Source organism: Ursus americanus, chromosome 10, assembly GCF_024610735.1.
Source record: "Ursus americanus isolate L20-20 chromosome 10, mUrsAme1.1.p, whole genome shotgun sequence".
Classification (NCBI taxonomy): domain Eukaryota; kingdom Metazoa; phylum Chordata; class Mammalia; order Carnivora; family Ursidae; genus Ursus; species Ursus americanus.
The window spans coordinates 50,183,614-50,204,266 of record NC_142136.1 but is presented as its reverse complement, the minus strand read 5'-3'; the positions used below and the strand labels follow the sequence as shown (position 1 = coordinate 50,204,266).

Below are 20,653 nucleotides of genomic sequence, written 5' to 3'. Positions count from 1 at the left end.
AACCTTAGACACTTAGTCATTTACCATTCCTGAGTTTGATTGTTTCATTCGTAAAAGAAAGCAAGGAGTAGCTCCAAAATTCAACAAAACCTAAAGCTAATAGCCAGTTTGGAGAATAAGACAGGCACGTACAAGCCGTGCAGAACATGTAATAAGCTAACTACTAAATTTGAATGGATGCGTAAGTACATTCATAAATCATTTTAAAACATTTATTGTTGGGGGGGCGCCTGGGTGGCTCAGTTGGTTAAGCATCTTTCTGCCTTCAGTCAGGTCACTTCAGGCTCCCTGCTCAGCGGGGAGTCTCCTTCTCCTTCTCCCTATAACCCTCCCTACCCCCTCCTGCGTTCATGCACTCAAGCAAGCTCTCTCAAGTAAAATAAAATAAACACTAAAAAAAAAAAAATTATATATATATATATATATTTACTGCTGGTGGCAGAGCACTTTGGTCCACCAACCAAACTTGAAAAATAATTTTAATAAAGAGACTTTGTCAGGGAGTTATTGTAGCAAAATTCTACCCACATTTATTGTAACTGTGAGATGCTAAAATCATTCACTTTGCCAGCACCCTCCTAAATTCATGTAACCTTATAACAAATATTACATATCCAGAGAAAAACATGTTTAGCATTTCCCAATTTATTTAGGGATAAAGTTAACTCAACAGCAGCTGTAACTTTTAGTAACTAGAGTATAATAAATCATGTAATTGTTTTCTTGTAACTTACTGATAACACGATTTGAACTAGAAAATACCCAATAGAGTGAAAATAAGTGTTCTGTCATCCTTTAGGGGTAATGTCAAATGTACTTAAATTCAAACAACTTATAGATGAACCTGAAAGGGGCAAAAAGTTCACTTCTCCAAATCCACCCTGTGAAATAATAAGGGTATGGAAAAAAACAAAACTAAAATAACAAAAAATATATACAAAGCCCAATGAAGCAATCTGCCACAATGCTTTAATTAGAATTTTTTTGTTTTATACTTGTGTCTCATTATTTGCTCAACACTAAGGACCATCTAAAATTAAGACTTAAAATGTTAATCCCATCTACTATGTATCTTTTTAACATTTGGAATAGGGAGCATGAAGTTTCTACTGGCTTGAAACAGAACAGCTTCTGTGAATTCTTACCTACCGCTGATAATACTTAAAACTATTCTAAACTTAGTATTTTATTTATAGTAAAGGTAAGCATATAGTCATATAACCAACACAAGCTCAAATAATAAATTCACTCAAAATCTAAACACTTTCATTCAGATGAAATGACAGACTTTTAGAAAAGGCACTATGTACAGCAGCAGTTTAAAATCCACAATCTCCAGTGCATGCTTCGAAAAGCAAAGGCATGTTGCCTCTTCTTCCTGAAAGAACGGAACCTGGGAAACGAGGGAAGGCACCGGGGACACTGGCACACAACCTACAGAAAAACTCTCCCGGCTGGGCAGCCGTCATCTCTACCGGATCATTATTCAGGTTTCTGCTTGGAAACAAAGTAAAGGCTCCCCTCCAGAGTAAAACCAGCCAACCCGCGCGACTTTGCCGAGTCAGGGCCTGAACGAGTTCAAAGCGATCAAAGAGCTGTGTTCGACTTTGTAACTTGGAAATGCAGTTCAAGTCGCTTACTCGCTTCCTAAAGAGGGTAAGTACGGTACACCAAAAACATGCAAACTCTTGCGAAGGGAGGCTTGGCTTCCTAGGGTTTAATTTTCCCATCACCGGTGTAAGTCGGAGCCCCACTCCACCATAGGATCACCCCATCTTTAGCAGGTATCGGCGTGCGCTATGCGATGGGTTAAGCACCAAGCAGTCAATGAGCACCTGGCCGAGGGGAAAAAAAACAGACGGGAGGATTGGGGGTGGGGGGTGTGCACGGAGGTCGGGATTCTGGCCGCAGGGAGCCGCGGAGGCCACCGGGGCCACCCGCGAGCCGACGCGCCCTGGCCCAGAGGGACTGCCGAGCGCGGCGGGGGCGCGGCGAGCGGCCGCAGAGGGACGAAGCGCGCGGAGGGGCGGCCGGCCGACGCGGGGAGTTCAGGTCGCCACGGCTCGGAGGTAAACAAAGAACGGAGCCCGGGCCGAGCCCAGCCCGCGCAGGCGCCACCGCCGCCGCCAGACCGCTCGCCGCACCGGGCAGGGTCGGGAGCGCGGCCTCGGCCACTCACCAAGATGCGCTTGAAAAGGTTGCTCTCCTTGGGCGGCAGCTGCACGTTCGGCATCGCGGCCGGCGGGGAGGACGGGTGCTCGGGCGCTGCGTTTCGCTGGGGGTGGGCGCCAGGGCGGGCCGCTGCTAAGAGTCGGGCAGCGGGCGATGGGTCAGTTCATGGCCTGGAGTTGCGGCCGCTGGGCAGGGATGGCAATGGGAAGGGAACGCGACCCGGACTGGGAACTCTCCGCTCCCGCGCGGCGGACCGGCAAGCGGCGGCTGCTGCTCCCGCGCGCAGCAAGATGGCAGCCGTAGCCAGTCCCCTCGAGCGGGGCGGTGTGCGCCTGCGCCGGGCGCCCCGCGGGCAGAGGTGGCGGGGGACTCCCGGGCGGCGGGACCGCGGTGTGCAGTGTTGGGTCGCTTCTGTCACCGGCACCTCGGCGCCCCTCGTAAGTCACCGATTGTACTGTGCTCTGATTGCTAGGCTTGTGGCCCGAGAAAATGTGAGTCAGACTTTTTTGGTTTCTCGCCACTCCGGAACTTAAACAGTGCTTGGGCTCAAACTACATTTTTGATTCAGGACGAACTTGTTTTCCTTCTTTTTCCCCTCCACTTAGATACTGACTTTGAGAGGAGCCTTCTTTTTTCATTGCGGACCCAAGACAGATTCACAACGCATGTGAGGTCCTTGGATGGGCCTTGAAGTGGACTAATGTGAGACCATTTTTGAAATGTCAGGAAAAAAAAAAAAAGAAACCCGCCAGCAGTTTAGAACACCTGACATTGGCGGTGAACATTATGATGGTTTTATGGGGCCACTAAGACTCCAAGTCTACCTACCCTTTCTCCTCAGAAGGTTCCCCTTCATAAAAGCCATATAATAACGAGAGAAACAATATTCAAACCCAGGATCTTCCAGCTCTGGGACACTGTCTGTCATACCTAAAAAGAAGCTTAGTGATAGAAATGTGTGAGTCTAGAAAGACGCGCGTATACATCGATGGCAAGCATAGCCATGCATACGATGTTGGTTTAATATTAAGGAATATGTAAATATTAGGTGCATAAACTTATTTATACATGTTCTGGATCTTAGTTTGTGCATATTTGTGTGACTACAGTGGGATTGATGCGTAATTTTATTGAATGGGCTGTAATCAGAGCTGGGTTGGGGCTTATTTGAGCTTCCTTTTAGCCTGAGTTTGTTTGGAGATGGAAGAAGGTATCACAGGAGTCTTTTAAAGTAGGGAAGGGCTGGCTCTGTCGGTGGACCTGTGTGATTTTTGATCTGGGTGTTGTGAGTTCAAGCCCCACCTTGAATGTAGAGATTACATATACATACATACATACATACATACATATTTAAATTAGAAAAACAAAAGAGAGACAGGACGGTTATTAAAAGGGGGGTAGGTTCAGAGGGCCCTGTGTGTTCTGGGCAGACCCTGGGCTCCTCAAGCTACTAGAGAGGAGTTGGCGAGGAGAGCTTCATGGGAATTCAGCTGAGCTGCACCTGAACTGGTTGGTGATAGTCTTTTAGACAACAGAGCAGGACAGAGGGTGTTCTCAGCACCCTCATTCCCAACTACTTCTGTAGTTCTTACCCACTGTTTGCTCACCATGCCTTTACTGATTCCTGAAAATTCTTTGGCTCCCTACTTATCTACATTCTCAGGAGCAAAGGGTTAATTGTGGGAAAAGCTGAAGCTTCAGTACTCCAATTAGGCCATCCCATGACTCTCACTGGACATGGACTTTTCTGGAATGTACCTCATTCAGCCAGCTCAAACTATTCTACCTCACCTCAAGGCCGATTTCGAAATGACAAATTGAAAAAAAAATAAGAGTGGAAAAAAGCCTAGTGCCAACTGTAAATATTTTGGAGGCAAGTAATGTTTATCTTTTACGAAAGTTTCCGTGGGCCTAGTACAGCCTGACTCATTACAAATCATTAACTGTCCCCATTCTCTGTGGTAGCTGCTGGATCTCCACCACAGCCCTGCCACTAAATCAGGCAGCCTGCAAGGGTTCTGCATTTGCACTCAGCAGCTTCCCACCCGCTGCCAACTTCACCCCTTCCCACAGCCGCCCCAGCATCTCCCAGCAGTGCAAAGGAAACCTGCAATCCCAAACACTGAGAAGCGGGTAGTTATAAATACTCATATTTAATAGTTTCCTCATCTGCCTTGCACGCACCATGACATGGGATGCACGCATACCTGGTTGCCTACATTAGGGTGGGAGTGAGAGGAGAGGTGAAGACTTGGAAAGAATGCCAATGGTAGGGGCGCCTGAGTAGCTCAATCCCTTAAGTGTCCGACTCTTGGTTTCAGCTCAGGTTATGATCTCAGGGTGGTGAGATCAAGCCCCCCATTGGGCTCCATGCTCAGCAGGGAGTCTGCTTGAGTTTCTCTCTCCCTCTCTTTCTCCCTCTGCCCCTCCCCCTGTGCACGCGCGCACACACACACTCTCTCTCTCAAATAAATAAGTAAATCTTTAAAGAAAAAAAAAAGAATGCCAAGAGTGTTACTGGGAGTTGTCAGTGTAAGCCTTAGAGCGTGTAAAGGATGTAATGCATGCACAGTCAGAAAGCCTGGATTAGCCAGTGGCTATAATTTTATTACTGACTTCCTGTTTAGTCTGGAGCAAATCTTATTTCTACCTTTCAACAGAAAATGAGGTTATAATAACATTATTGTATTCTTTCACAGCAGGATTGTGTGAATGTAATGCCTTTTCATTTCTAAGCCCACACGGAAAAAAAAAAAAGGACACATGCATTGTAAATCTGAGTTTGCAATCTCTCAGGAAGAATACTAAAGCCCAGTTGGGGGCCTCATGGGCCTCCACCAAATGTTGCTTCCTGGTGCTTCAGGCAGGGTGTACCTCCTTTATAAAAATGCACACGGTACAATAATAGCAACAACATCTATGAAGACCTTTTTGCATATATGATATGGGCCAGTGATTCTCTTGCTCAGCTTAGTAGACCCAAGGAAAAAAGAATCTAGAAAAGGATATCCTCCACCCCATATACACAGCGTATCTTATAGAACTAGCTGACATAGTTTGCGGCTATTCCTACAACCAATTGAACCATGTAATTAAAGGCTGATGGGAAAAGAACTCATCAGGTTGCATAATGCATTACACCTCAGATTCCCTAATGTGTCTAGTTCTGGAGAAAGCAAGAGTACTTCATTCCTTCCTGGAACTCTTGATCCCATCTCTTTGGCAGTTCCTGAACTTTATTCATCAGTTGCTCCCCTTGCTGTTTGCATTTTCTCCCTCCTTAGATAGCTTGTATTTTAATGGGAGGAGACAAACAAACACATAAATCAACAAGATTCTCCCAGACTGGGAAGTTCTAGGGAGGAAATAAAACAAGGTCATGCAAGGGCAGTGGGGTTTGAGGGAAGGACTACTTCAAACCACGCACTCAGGAATGATCTCTGGGAAGGTGATACCATGTGAACAGACCTAAAGAATGAGAAGTGAATTAACAAGGAAAAAGCTGGGACAGCATATTCTAGCTGAAGGGAACCACATTCAAGTGCCCTAATGCAGGGACAGGATGGGTATGGTCAAGGCATATAAGGGACAGGTAAGAACTTCAGTTTCAAGGAGGTGACTGGATGGTGGTGTGTGAGATGAAAAGCTGTTCAGTTGAAAACTTAGGCCAGCTAGTGCAGTAATGGCCATCTCAGGCAATGTGGTTTGGTTTGGTTTGGTCCTAAGTTCAGCAGGAAGCCATCAAAGCACTTTAAGCAGAGAAGTGGCATGATCTGATTTCGTTTTTAAAAGGTCTCTCTGCGGGCACCTGGGCGGCACAGTCAGTTAAGCACCTGACTCTTGGTTTTTGCTCAAGTCATGATATCAGGGTCAAGGGATCAAGCCCCATTTCCGACTCTACGCTCAGCTTGGAGTCTGCTTGAGATTCTCTCTCTCTCCCTCTGCCCTTCCCCCTGCTCGTACGCATGCACGCACACACACATGCATTCTTTCTCAAATAAATAAATAAATAACATCTTTTAAAAATAAAAAATGTAGGGGTGCCTGGGTGGCACAGCGGCTAAGCGTCTGCCTTCGGCTCAGGGTGTGATCCCGGCGTTATGGGATCGAGCCCCACATCAGGCTCCTCCGCTATGAGCCGGCTTCTTCCTCTCCCACTCCCCCTGCTTGTGTTCCCTCTCTCGCTGGCTGTCTCTATCTCTGTCGAATAAATAAATAAAATCTTTAAAAAAATAAAATAAAATAAAAATAAAAAATATAAAGGTCACCCTGGGGGTGCCTGACTGGCTCAGTCCATAGAGCATACAACTCTTGATCTTCGGGTCATGAGTTCAAGCCCCACATTGCGCATAAAGCCTACCTAAACACAGACACAATTAAAAGGTCACTCTGACTACCTATGGAAAATGGACAAGAAAGGTAATGAGGTTTCTTCTGGAAAAGTGGTAATTCTATTTGTTCTTTAAGATTTGGCTTCTGCGTCCGACAATCTTCTGAAATGTCTGAAATCTCAAGAATGTATTTGTTCAATACTTAATTACTGAGACAATGTGACAGGCAGTCTTCTAACAAACAAAACATCTACCCTCATGAAGCTTACATGTTAAGGATCACCTAGCGGCCAACTCTAACCATTTTTTTCAGTCCGCGGTGGACCACCCTGTCCTCCTTAACTTTTCCGCCTTAGGTCATCAAGGCCCTGACGAATCCTCGGTTTTCTCCTCTTCCCAGTCACTCTGTGGGTCCTCCATCAACTCTTCTTCCTTCTCCTAAACATTGGTTGTCTAGACAACTCTGCTTTCTTTTTCAACATCAGCAATAAAATGTATTCATCGAGTACCTGCTATTCACCAGCAAAACCAGCAGAATTAATAAATCCTCCTGCTCCCATAGCTTCCATTATTAGCACCAAGCCAATTTCAAATCTGTCTCTAGTTTCAAGCCTTCTTTAGATCTCCTAGCCTCTATTCCCACTTTGTGAAAGAGCTCCATCTACAGGTCTTCCAAGCGTTTTCTACTTGGACATAAAAATAAAACTTACCTTCCCATCAAACCAGTCTAAGTCCTGACTTCTCTATTTTTGTTAATGACAGCACTCCTGTAGTTAAAATTCACCTCTGACTCTTATTCACCATTCGCCACATCCAGTTGCCTAGTCATGTAGATGCTAGATCTGTTATGTTTCTTCCTTTCCTCCCCTGCTTCCCAATCCCTCTCTACCTTAAAACTAAATACTGCTGGGGCACCTGGGTGGCTCTGCCTTTGGCTCAGGTCACGATCCCAGTGTTCTTCAGCGTTCTGGGATTGAACCCCGCATCAAGCCCTGCATTGAGCCCTGCATCGGGCCTGCATCAGGCTCCTTGCTCAGTGGGAAGCCTGCTTCTCCCTCTCCCACTCCCCCTGCTTGTGTTCCCTCTCTCGCTGCCTCTCTCTCTGTCAAATAAATAAATAAAATCTTTAAAAAAAAAACCCAAAAACTAAATACTGCAAAAACCTCCTAACTAGTGCCTCACTTTCAGTCCCTTCTCTCCATTTCATTTTGCACATTGCCTGTAGATGTGTTGATGTGTCGTTTCTTTTCTTTTCTTTTCTTTTCTTTTTAAAGATTTTATGTATTTGACAGAGAGACAGCCATCGAGAGAGGGAACACAAGCAGGGGGAGTGGGAGAGGAAGAAGCAGGCTTCCAGTGGAGCAGGGAGCCCAATGCAGGGCTTGATCCCAGGACCCTGGGATCACGCCCTGAGCCGAAGGCAGACGCTTAATGACTGAGCCACCTAGGCGCCCCTGATTTTCCATCCAAAAATCTAAATGGAGCTCTCAGTGTATCAAAGCTTTTTTTTCCATCTTAGGGTATCAAAACTTCCAGTGGCTCCCCATTATCTAGAACTCAGTTTATTCCCAGACTTTTCTTTCTCTTTGCTCCTACAGTTACCTTATATAGGAGGGGAACCAGTGGCTATAACAGGTCCAGTATTTCCAAACTCCATACTCTTGCTCAACCTGATAATTAGATATTGTTCTTTCACTGCCTGAATATGTATTTTTTTTAAATCCTTCGTCTCAAATGTCATGAGTTTCATAAAATCTTTCCAAGTCTTTCCAGTGGATCTGATCTCTCTTTTCCATGAATTTACATAGCACTTTGTCCTTCTTTTATGCCTGTCTTACTGTTTTATGTTTTATAAATTGTAAGTTGTCTGAAGGCAATGGTTGTCAACCTTGGCTGCACTTTTGTATCACATTAAGAAGCTTAAAAAACTGATGCCCGAGTCCTATCTCCGGAAATACTGATTCAGTTATGGTGGGGTGGAGGTTGGGTTTTTAAAAATCTTCCCAGATGATCGTAATGTACAACTAGAGTTGAGAACCACTGCTTCAAGGCATCCCCTCCTAATCCAGGTTTAAACATGCCTCCCGTTCATCTTGAGGTTAAATTCAGATAAGGCACAAAAACAAACAAAAAACTCTCATCACCAAAATTCAATTTGGAATAATAGGTAAAAGCCACAAATTGCTGATGGGCCCACAAACAGTAGATGTGGTCTAGAATTGGCATCATTTCAAGCCTCTGGGTCAGCACAGAAACATCATGACACAAGAGTTCTCTCAAAACCACTGTCAGATTTCCAGACATCTCACTTCTGTTGTAGTCGTGTTTATTTGTTTGTTTGGCTCTCTGCTTTCTCTACAAACTCCTCCTCCTTGGTTCTCTGTGCCATACTTTCCACTGGGCTTCATCCTCAACCGCTTTATCGAACACTCCCTTCCTTCTCGTTTGAACTGCCACCCAACCCTTCACCAAGGACCTTGTCTCTCACTTTGCATCTTCCTCTCCTCACATACCGTAAATGTTGATGGGGAGGGGAGAATCAGCATTTTCCCCATCCCACTACCTCTCCCAAATCATAAGTCTTCACCTTTATGTAAGGAAAAGGAAATTTATTTTGAGCCTATACCCACCAACTCTATCATTCTCTCTTCCTTTTCATCTTGGTCACTTTCCTCCACTCGTTCGTTTGCCCACTGACAGTAGTTGTCCTTTCAACTTCACTCATAGTATGCATCTACTATGATTTCTGTGTCCATGTGGATGATTCAAAATCCTAGGCTTTGATAAACTGTGGCACATCCAGACAATGGAATATTATTCCATTCTATATTCCATATCCATTCATTCCAATAGAATTCCATTCTAAAAAAAGAAATGAGCTATCGAGCCATGAAAAGACATGAAAGAATCTTAAATGCATTTTACTAAGTGAAAGAAGCCAGTCTATAAAGGCTGCATACTATATGATTCCAACTATATTACATTCCATAAAAGACGAAACTATTGAGACAGTAAAAAGATCCATGATTGCCAGGGGTTGGGGAAGGGAGGGATAAGTAGACAGAGCACAGAGAAGTTTTAGGGCAGTGAAAATATTCTGGACGATACTATAATGGTAGATACATGTCATTATACATTTTTCAAAACCTAGAGTGTTTTGACCAAATTTTGAGTCAGCAACACTTCCCCTACCTCTCAAATCAGAAATTCTAGGAATCTACTATCCTATTTTTCTAATTATTTTTAAATTACAAGAGATTTGCCAATATTCTCTTAACTCCAAGGAGACTTCCTACAGTAGGTGTGACATACCTGTTATTGGAGATGAGATCCCAGCTTGTGGGATTAATAGTCTGTCAGTGTAACATTGAGAGAAGTCTTCGTTTATTTATTTATTTGAGAGAGACAGAGTGTGTGGGGGGAGGAGCAGAGGGAGAGGAACAAGCAGATTCCGTGCTGAGCGTGAAGCCTGACGCAGGGCTCGATCCCATGACCCTGGGACGCTTAACCGACTGAGCCACCCAGGCGTCCCTTGAGGAGAAGTCTTTTTGCCATTGCACTGAAGCTCCAGGATCCTGCCTTCAGCATGAAGCCAAGAGTTATAGCTCTCAGAGGGTTGTTCTATATACATCTGTAATTTCTGATGACAGTGACTCCAATCAGATTCTTTTGGTGACAATCAACATTCTGATGACAATCTCCTATCGCTCTTTCAACAAACACAGTGATCGAGCACCCATCTGCACCCATTATTTTCTTCTTTCTTCTCAGCAAAAGCAGTGCCTTCTGGCCTATCCAGAATTAATTCCTCCATCTGTGCTTAGAAGGGAATACATTTCTACCTTCTTTGGAGACTACTTCTCTCTCCTTATTCTCCTTTCTCTTCTTAATTACTGTAATCATTTAGGGGCGCCTGACTCCTGATCTTGGAGTTGTGAGTTCGAGCCCCACGTTGGGGGTGGAGATTACTTAAATATATAAATTACTGTAATCATTTCATAATAACTGTTATTGAACACTTACTCTGTGCCAGGCATTTTATGTAATGTGCTATATTGTATTTAATCCTCATGAAAACCCAATGACAAAATTACTACTATCCTACTTTTACGAATGAGAACAGAAGTTTTTAAAAAAGTAAATTTACATTAAATTGCAAAACTGAGAAGTAAGGGCCACCTTGCCAAAGCTCTTGCACTTAGCCACTCTGCTAAACTGCCTCCTGCCGCTAGTTTCCATAGATTCTTGACCAACCTCCTTCAATTATTTTCAAGGCCACCTACGTTCCTGGGCTTCTGGCCCTTTTTTCCATTTTCAAAGCCAACACCATAGATTCTTTCTCCTCCGACCTCTGCTTCCTCCTCACATCTTTGCTCTGACTCTTAACTCCACCGCCTCTCTCATAAGGACTCTTGTGATTACCCTCACCAAGATAATGCAAGGTAGTCTCCCCATCTCAAGATCCCTAACTTAATCACATCTGCAAAGTCCCTTTTTGCCAGGTAAAGTAACACATTCGCTGGTTCCGGGTATTCGGATGTGAACATTTTGCCAGGAAGCGGGGCATCATTCAGCCTACCATGTGATCTTGGTAAACTATACTTCTAATGACATTTAAGGCTTAAAATCTTTCCGTGGCTTTTAGGAGAAAGCTGAGCCTCTTTACCTAGGTACGTGAAGCCCTTTATGATTTGGTTCCTGCCTGTCTTTATAACCTCATGTCTCCTCACTCAGCTAGACTGCGCTACAGGTCATTTCTCAAGTTCTCAGTATATATATCTGTGATGTCCTTCCGCTCTGTGCCTCGCTAACTCCAACTTGTCCATCAAAACTCAGATTAAACATCATCTTCCCCCAGAAGCCATCCCTGCTTGCTACTCCACTTCCTCCACATTCTCAGAACACTCAGCACTCTCCTCTCTTATAGCACTCTTCACACTGTGCTGAAGTCGTGAACTTATTGGTCCATTTCCTCCATGAGACTGAAGTTCGTCTGGATTGGACACAATGTCTTATTTGACTGTGTATTCTCTGTGCTTTACAGTTGGTGCTCAAAAGCGTCTCTGTTGAATTAATCATCTTCCTGTAGCACATAGCATCGCATCTTACAGATAGCAGAGTCAAAAACATATTAGTTAAAAAGAACTGCAGTTATTTTTACCTCCTCAATATAGAAAGATAATTTATTATCTTATACAAAAGATATTCAGAGTTTGGGATTTGTATCCTGTTCCCCAGAACTATAAAATCCAGTATGAACAATGCATTGCTAAGTATAATACAAGGAAAGATCTAGCAGCATCACAAGAGATGTCATTGAGATGACATGGGAGCTCAAAGGGAGGCAGAACTAACTGTGATTAGGTGGATGAGCTAATCTATAAAAGACAATGATAGCAGGAATGACATCTGTTCTCACCACTGAACACCTAACACTTAGCAGCATGCTTGGCACATAGTAGGTATTTGATATGTGCCGGTTTGATGAAGACTCTTCCAATGAATTGCACTCCAGACAGAGAAATTAATGTGGTGAAGAAAAACCGTGAGGCTTTGAAATGGGCAAAAAGATTATGGGACAGTTCTGCTGAGTGGACTTTTTCCCCCTGCCTTCAAGTTATTTTTTAACTCTTTTAAGTTGGAGAAAACTGCTAACAATACAAACGATTTTTGTCCCTAGCAAAGCAAATTGTGCATGATGGCAATGCCAATTGTTATTGCCTTGTATATATTGACCAACTTTTCATCTTCTTTTTTTTTTAATATTTTATTTTGGGGGCACCTGGGTGGCTCAGTCGGCAAAGCATCTGCCTTCAGCTCAGGTCATGATCTTAGGGTCCTGGGATAGAGCCCTGCATCAGGCTCTCTGCTCAGTGGGCAGCCTGCTTCTCCCTGTCCCTCTGCCACTGCCCCTGCTTGTGCTCTCTCTCTCTCTCTCACTCTGTTAAATAAATAAATATTTATGTAATCTCTATAGCCAATGTGGGGCTCCACCTTACAACCCTGAGATCAAGAGTCACATGCTCTACCAACTGAGCCAGCTAGGTGCCCCAAGTTTTTCATCTTCTAACAAATTCATTTTAGCATTCCTCATGGCATATTTATGTCTTCTCTTGGGATTTTTTCTTTAGTTATAACATCTTCATTCATCCATAATTAATTAAAATTTTTAACAGGTGTACATCTCATATCTCTACAAGGATCATAGTCTTACCTTTAAAAAATATCATTAGCAATATGAACACAAAGACGAGTTTGAAAGTGTGTTTTTGGGAAATAAGGAGTCATCTGGTTGAACTGAAGCATGAGGTTCTTGGAGGATATCACAGTGGAAGAAGGGCTAAATTAAAGTCAGATGGTGCCGAGCCGGGTGGGGGCGGGGGATGATGAGCCATTAAGTGAAACAGAAAACGGGGCAGAAACGAGGTCACAGTGCAGCCCAGCCATCTTGGTTCTTTGGCCAAGATACTGTCCCTTGGGCACAACTCAGAGCAAGTCATCTAGCCATGCTGTGCCTGTTTCCTAAACTCAGCTTTGCAACTGAATCTACTGCATAGGGATGTTGTGAAGATTGAGTGAGTCACTTAATGTAAGACATTTAGAGGATTACTTGATAAAGAATAAGTACTTGGTGATAGTTAACCAGTGTACTATTGTTACAGTTCACAGTCTCTGTCTGAAGTAGTTGGATGCACAGGTTTTCAAACTTCGGAATATTTTGGATTTAGAAAGGAAAATGTGTCCACTGTATGTGGCATAAGACTGTCAGTGGAATCTGTGCTTAGCACCCTGTAATCCAATACGTAAATATTTCTTCGGTAAAATATACGAATATTTATTCCAAGTGAGATAGATACAGATATAAATAGCCTCATAACAGTTCAAGTCAGGATTGCTTGCTAAATTGGTTTGGGTTACGGGAGGTTTGCCCATCAAATAATTTACCAAAACTTCAGTTTTCAGAGATTTTTGAATTGAAAATAAGGGTTTTCAGAGCTTTGGGGACTTGGGAATTGCAGACAACTGTTATATTACTGAAGTAAGAAAAGATCAGATTGAAATAGAATTTGGAGATCCTGGAAGTTGTTCAGAAAGCAAGCTTTTGAATTTGATCTCCTCTCCACTTTGGCAAAGTTGCATTTTTCCTTTGAAAAATGTCAAAGCAAGTGTGACCAGTAGTTGAGGAGGGCAAGTTTTATAACCAAACTCAAGGGGTTCACTGCTTAAGATGCATTAAATTGAACAGGACCCAAAGAAGTGTCAAAAGCAAAGAACTTTTTATTACTTGTTACAAGTAAGGAGACAGGGCGATAGCTCTCAAAGCACTGTCTCCCCACAGGGTTAGTACAGGAAGCTTTTACTCAGCATATCGGGGGCAGGGGTAGGGTGCTTGCAGAGGCACTATGGTTCAATTGCGCATGCCTAGCATGTCAACACACTAGGCATACACTGTTTGTTCAAAAAAATGGCAGAAAACTCCACCCATGGAAGATCTTAATATTATAATGAGCTAAAGCTACCCTCAGGACAGCTTGAGGTCATTTGAGCAGGTCCTCAGCCCCAATCCAGCTCTAACAAGCTCATGTAAGGGGCTATCAGGTTAAACACCTCGTTGGGTATCTCCTTGGCTGAAACTGTTGGTTCTGCAAAACAAAACACATTCCATCCCTGCTTTTGTCCCATCCTCCTCCTCCCTTCTGCTTTTGGCTTTCAACCTTCAGCTTTGAGTGACATCCCATTGCATCCTAGCTAACATTTTCTCTTTATAACAAATGAAGAAGGGATGATACATATCACCGTTTTGCAACCTCTAGTGAAATAATGGATCTAGGCAATGAAGAGCTTCCAGTATCATTTTCAAAACGCACAACTATGTATTTTGCACCTTCCTTTGGAAGTATCTAACCCACCTATAAAGTCCTTTTGCCTCCAAAATTGGACCCTGAATCTGATCAAGCCAGTTTATAGGAAATACAGGTAACAAAGGAACATGATAAACATTGCAACACAATGGTAGGAAAATCAGACCGTGTGAAACTCCTCAAGGCAAAAGATCTGGTTTCTTCAACAAATATATTGCAAGGGGGAAAACGGGGGCGGGGGACTGACAGATTAAAACAAACCAAAAATGTAGCAAGAAACTGCAATCTGTGGGGATGCCTGGGTGACTCAGTTAAGTGTCTGCCTTCAGCTCAAGTCATGATCCTGGAGTTTTGGGATTGAGCCCCATGTCGCGCTCCCTGCTTAGCAGGGAGTCTGCTCCCCCTGCCCCTTGTGTTCCCTCTCCCTTACTCACTCTCTTTCTCAAATAGATAAAAATCTTAAAAAAAAAAAAAAAGACTTTAATGTTTATGAAGGGTATTTGAATACTACTGTTAGGAGAAAAAGATGGGAAAATAAAATTTACTGAAACAAATATTTGAAAATATACAATTCTAAACCACAGTAAATGATTTAAGAATTATATTTAGCCTGAAATTTAGGATGATGTCTGGAAGAGATGAAATCACTAAGGAGCTTTAGGAGAGCTTGTCAAAGCTGACTTCAACCTAGGCAAGGGCCAGTTCAGGGCTGAGTAAAGGGAGTTTTCAGGATCAGTTTGTCGTTGACCTTCCTTTGCTTTTTTTTTTTTTAATAATAATAAAAAAAGAGTAGATTGACCTTCTCTTAAACGCTCTCTGAAAATGCTGAGTGGTCTAGTTTCCATATCGCCAGCAGGTGGCGCATTTTTGGCCTTTTTCCCCCCCAAGCTAAGAAAAATTTGAGAATCAGTATGAAATGTATGAAAAGAAGAAATGCTGCCTTGTCATCCTTCATATTCTGCTTCTCTCAGGGAAAATACTTTACAAGAATACAGGTAGAATCATTTTTGTTTTGCTGTTTCTTTTCCACCTTAGCGAGGGCTTGAATTTTGTATTAAATTGTCAAATAATTCCTAATTTCACTTTTTTCTGTGATAAAATACAGCTAATTAAAATCCCAAGTGGCTGCCAGTCTTCACACTGCGGGATGCCTCAGAATGTAGTCAAGACCCTAAACTCCAGTGAACCAGAAAGCCAAGGTGCCTTTCACAGTGCGCTCTGACCCATTGCGTTTTATGGCCTGTGTCCTGGGATTTTATGTTGCTTTCGGTGCCCCTGAAAGTTTCTCAGGTGGGACCAAAGGTTTCAGCTTAGCCTGGAACAATCTCTCCACCCACCCTGGTCCAGCTTCCTGAAGAATGTCCAGGGCAGAGGAAACCGTGGTGCTCTGCCTCCCTCAGGGAAAGCCCTAAGTGGATGCTTTCTGATGCGAAATCCCTGCCACGGATCAGCCTTCCTAGGATAGACACAAGGGTGTCCTCAGAATCTTTGAAACGATCTGGAGGTCTCTGAGTAGAAGCGAAGTGAAAATCCCGATTCTCTACCCCTTTGGAATTTGCTAAGTTTGCTGTAAATGATCTGAAAAATAGCTGCAAGTATTTTGTTGTTTGCTCCAAGGCAGAGGAAAGAGACATAGGTCATTTCATTTCTAAAGGAAGACCCAATTGTCAGTGCCCCTTACACACACGTTCATAATAGAAACTTTTATGAGATCAACTTTATTGTGAGAAGTATCTCAGAAGTAGGAGCTCTTGTTGCTAATTTAATCATATGCTTTTATTTTCACTGAATCAACCTTTTTATTACTACTTCTAGAAAAATGTTTCATGCAATGTATCAGACTCTTTGGAAGTAGAAGTTAACTTCATAAAACAATTCAATAATAATAATTCCCATAACGCTTTTCAAACAAACATTAAAGAATGTCCTTCTGGAGGCACCTGGGTGGCTGAGTCAGTTGAGGGTCTGACTCTTGATTTTGACTCAGGTCAGGATCTCAGGGTTGCTGAGATCAAGCCCTCTGTTGGGCTCACGCTCAGCAGGGACTCTGCTTGTCCTTCTCCCCCTGCTCTTCCCCCACTCATGCTTGCTCTCTCTCGCGCGCTCTCTCAAATAAATAAATAAAATCTTTTTTTAATGTCCTTTTTGTTTCTTTTATAGCTGTCTTGTTTACAATAATACTCATCACAAAACTTCGGGAAATCCAGAATACAACAAAAAAGAAAATAAGGATTACCTATAATTCCACTGGACCTTTAAATATATATGCATTACATATGTTTGTTTTAAAGTAGTGTTCATGCCCAGCATGGAACCCAACATGAGGCTTCAACTCATGACCCTGAGATCAAGACCTAAGCTAAGACCAAGAGTCAGATGCCTAGCCAACTGGACCACCCAGCTGCCCCATGCATCATGTTTTTAAATGGAACTCAGTTTGCTGAGTTGGGTTTTCTTTGTATCCCTCTTCCACCTCCCTAATTTTTTTGTTGTTTGCGGAGTCTTTTTTTTTTTTTTAACAATGTCTTTCATTTAATGATGGATTGTGGACATCATTGCATATTCATAGATATAGATATACCACATTATATTCTTTTTAAAAAAGCATGGAGGAGGAAGCAGTATTTATAGTACCAAGCATAAATGTTTTAGGGATTTTTTAGAAGATTTTATTTATTTGTTGGAGAAAAAGAGAAAGAACAAGCACAAGCAGGGGGAGCGGCAGGCAGAGAGAGAAGCAGGCTCCCTGCTGAGCAAGGAGCCTCATGCAGGACTTGATCTCAGGACCCTGGGATCACCACCTGAGCCAAAGGCAGACACTTAAACGACTGAGCCACCCAGGTGTTCCTTTAAGGATTTTTTTTTTCGAGAAATAAAATACATAAAGTGCATAAAGTTTCATGTGTATCATAACGTTTCATGTGTATCCCAGTAAATTTTTACATACATAAATGTGTAAGTTTGCTTGGGCTGCCATAGACTGAGTGGCTTAAACAACAGAAATTTATTTCTCACACTCTGGGAGGCTGGGAAGTCCAAGATCAAGGTGCTGCTGGCAAGGTAGGTTTCATCCTGAGGCCTCTTTGTCTTGGAGAAAGAGAGAGAAGAGAGAGCTCATACTCACAAGCTCTCTGATGTCTCTTCTTATAAGGGCACAAATACCACTCGATCAGGCCTTCACGTTTAGGACTCATTTAACCTTAAAGGCCCTGTCTCCAGTGCAGTCACACCGGGGGTTATTTTCAACATGTTAAATTGGGGGGCACACAATTCAGTCCAGAGCAGTAAGGTTATCTTTTAAGGAGAATAAAGCTTAAATACTATATTACTTAAGTTATAGATCTGCATACACAAATCAAAATAAAGAATTAAATGATGTCATTGGGTAATTTAGAAGAATGATTTTTGTGGGTCCTTTGGAACTTGTTCCCTACTGGAACATAAACTCCATGTGGGCAAAGATTTGTGTCTTTTCTATCCATTCCTGAATTCTCATGTCCAGAACACGGTGAGTAGCATATAACTGGTGCTCGTTATTGAATGAACAATGGAATGTTTTCTTTTGTCCTTTCTTTTTTTGGAGGATGGAGGCAGTATCAGAGCTTAGGAGCCATAAAACATTAAGACACACTGCCTTGATTGAATCTCAGTTCTATTATTTACCAGTTCTTTTACCTTGGACAAGTTATTTCAGCTCTCTGTGCCTTAGTTTTCTCTTCGGCAAAATGGGTATTTTAGGGTTGTTGTAGTAAGGATTAAATTAATTAATAGGTTTAAACCATTTAGTACAGGATTTAATATATCCTAGGTAGAAGTAAATACCTTGAAGTAGATAATGTTAGATATTTACATTTAGGGTTAATTGTCCTTTTTATATGCAGTCACAACCTAAGAAAATAGCCTGTGAAATCAGTTATATGGGATGAAGTTTGCCTTGGCTTTTGATGAAGAAATAGTGAGACACAGCGATTATCTGACTTGTGATATTCAAAGTAAGGCAATATGTTTGCATTTTCCTGAACTGTTTATTAGTTGGATTTTCACAATTATTTAATCAGTAGTTTACAAGTTATGAACCTAGTTTGAGCCCCTAAATTCTGTATATGCATGCAACATCTGTAAGGTCATTAATTTGTAGATTATACATATATCTTTTGGATGCTGTTATGATTTTTAAAAATACAAAGTTATATTCTTCTTTAGTTATTAGGTATTTTCTCAAGCAGTGGAAGCTGAATGTATAGCTATTAACATGCAGAATCCCATGGGGGAAGTGGAAAAAAGGAAAAGAAATAAAAAAAAAAACAAAAAAAAAAAACCATGCAGAATCCCTTAATCTGCGAATAATGAAAAGGAAGTCGTCAAAATAAAATAAAATAAAAATTGAAGAACCACTGCTTTAAAAAAACAAACAAAAAAACCCCCACTGCTTTAGTGGCTCCATTATATAATTTCCATATTTAAGTAATTCTTGTAATTTCATATTACTATATTGTAAATCTTGATCTCCTAATCAGAATTGTAGAGAATCTCTCTCCTTCGTTTGCCTGTAACTATGAAACCAAAGGTCCACTTCTGGCCCTGGGCATAAACTACAACTCCCAGGATTACCGGGGGAGAGCTCCCGGAAGTTGTAGTTCGTTCTACATTCCGCCACCGCCCACCCTACCTGCCCTGTCGCAACCCGTGCCCTGGGCTCCGACTCCGGATGAGTACAGCCCGTGGTCATCTCCTTGGATTTTCTTTATTGCTTTGTAACTTTTTTTCTTCCTCGATTTGTCATTTTTCTCTCGTGTTTCCCCTGTTAGCTGTTAGGCACACCCAAGGACGACTACTCAGGAGAGATTGAGAGCAAGTGTTAACCCGGAAAGAGTGAACCCGGAAGTGAAAATGATTCAGTGTCTGTCGGACTGAAATGTAGCAGGTCACAGAGGGTTCCGGCTTCAGAAAGGAAAGCTGTCGTCCTTTTTCTCTGGTATTCACAATTACTTTTTTCTCTTTTTTGATCTTAAAAAGTATTTTTCCGCCATTTTTTTCCCGTGATGCCTCGATAGGATAACTCCGTATACTGAGTATGTATATTCACACGGCTTACACGTGCTACTCTAGCTCAGGCTTAGTGTCACTTCTGACCTGCCCACTCTGAAAATTGTTCCCAGAGTATCAAGAGTAATGCTACTACTGCGGTGGGTGATGGAGAAGCCTGGCCGTGCTCAGGTATAGGTAACCCTAGCGATTAATCGTCTTGGTTTGGGGTTTTTTTTCTTAACATTGAGGTTCATGACCTTAAGAGTTACTCATTCTACTACTGTTTCTAGGATGGAAATTTTAGCGAGAAGTGTTGTAACAAAAATAGCATTCCTTTGGTTTTTGTCCGTTTTTTCAAATGGACACACTTCTCTGATGTGCTTGAGACTAGATGTAACGACGCACGAGAACTTCTGCTGAAGGACTGTAACATGTGGCTGCTGGGCATGGGCGCGTTCTGTCACGGTCTTTTTCCAAGTGTGCTTCAGATGTTAAAGCTCAGTGGTAGAATCCTGAAAAATCTGAATGTTTTGGAGACCATTCTGAATATTTTATTTTCTAGAATATTATGATATTCAAGTTAGCTGACTTAACAATGATCAAATGAGTTAACATATGAATGCACCTCCCAGCATAGTAGGAACACTGGAGACAATAAAGGTTGATTCTCATAAAATTTCGACCCTTATTTCAACTTTGAACCTCAGAATTTTAGGGGCAAAGTGTTTTTCCTAAAATGCTTTTATCTTTTCCCTTCCTTAATAAAACTAGTATGTGCTTTTGTTAGCTTTTGATTGTGCCTGTTAGAGGGGTGAAGAACAGGAAATTAGTGTACACAGCCAGTTTCACCTAACTTGTAATTTTTTAAAGTGACTATTTTTTCTTGATTGTGACAGTAATACATGCTGTGTGTATAGAAAAATTAAAAACACCAAGAGGTAGAAAAAATAGAAAGCAAGCAAAGGGTATCCACAATCCGACAACTAAAGAGCATCTTAACATTTTGGTAGGTTTCTTTTTTAGGTGGTTTTTTTTTTTCCCGAAAAAAATATTCTGTTTACCTTTTTTGCATGTATACCATATATCATAGAAATTTTTGAAAACCTAATTGAGGTTATATTGTTTTGCATTCTGCTTTTTTCACTTAATACAAATATTGCCACTGTCCCTTTTTACCGGATCTACTTTCTTAGTCTTTTAATATCTGAAGTTTTCCTCCTTTAGGATCTTAGCTGAAAGGGAAGCACCAGATTGCAAATT

General features: G+C 42.1%; 2 protein-coding genes across 19 annotated transcripts in view; one reads left to right on the top strand and one right to left on the bottom strand.

Moving 5' to 3' along the window:
* NAA16 (N-alpha-acetyltransferase 16, NatA auxiliary subunit) overlaps positions 1-2,457 on the bottom strand; it is a 62,143-nt gene extending 59,686 nt beyond the window's left edge. For all 5 annotated transcript variants that reach the window (XM_045811106.2, XM_045811108.2, XM_045811105.2 and 2 more), the window contains exon 1: positions 2,180-2,457. In XM_045811106.2, coding sequence (XP_045667062.1) covers positions 2,180-2,233 — 54 coding nt within the window. In that variant the 5' untranslated portion in view covers positions 2,234-2,457. The remainder of the gene's footprint in view (positions 1-2,179) is intronic.
* Positions 1,571-20,653, top strand: part of MTRF1 (mitochondrial translation release factor 1) — a 67,331-nt gene continuing 48,248 nt past the window's right edge. For 3 of the 14 annotated variants that reach the window (XM_045811121.2, XM_045811113.2, XM_045811120.2), the window contains exons 1-3: positions 1,945-2,069; positions 18,247-18,357; positions 19,174-19,340. The gene's annotated coding sequence lies outside the window, so the exon portion shown is untranslated. The other 11 variants (XM_045811122.2, XM_087865117.1, XM_045811114.2 and 8 more) reach the window with 10 other exon arrangements.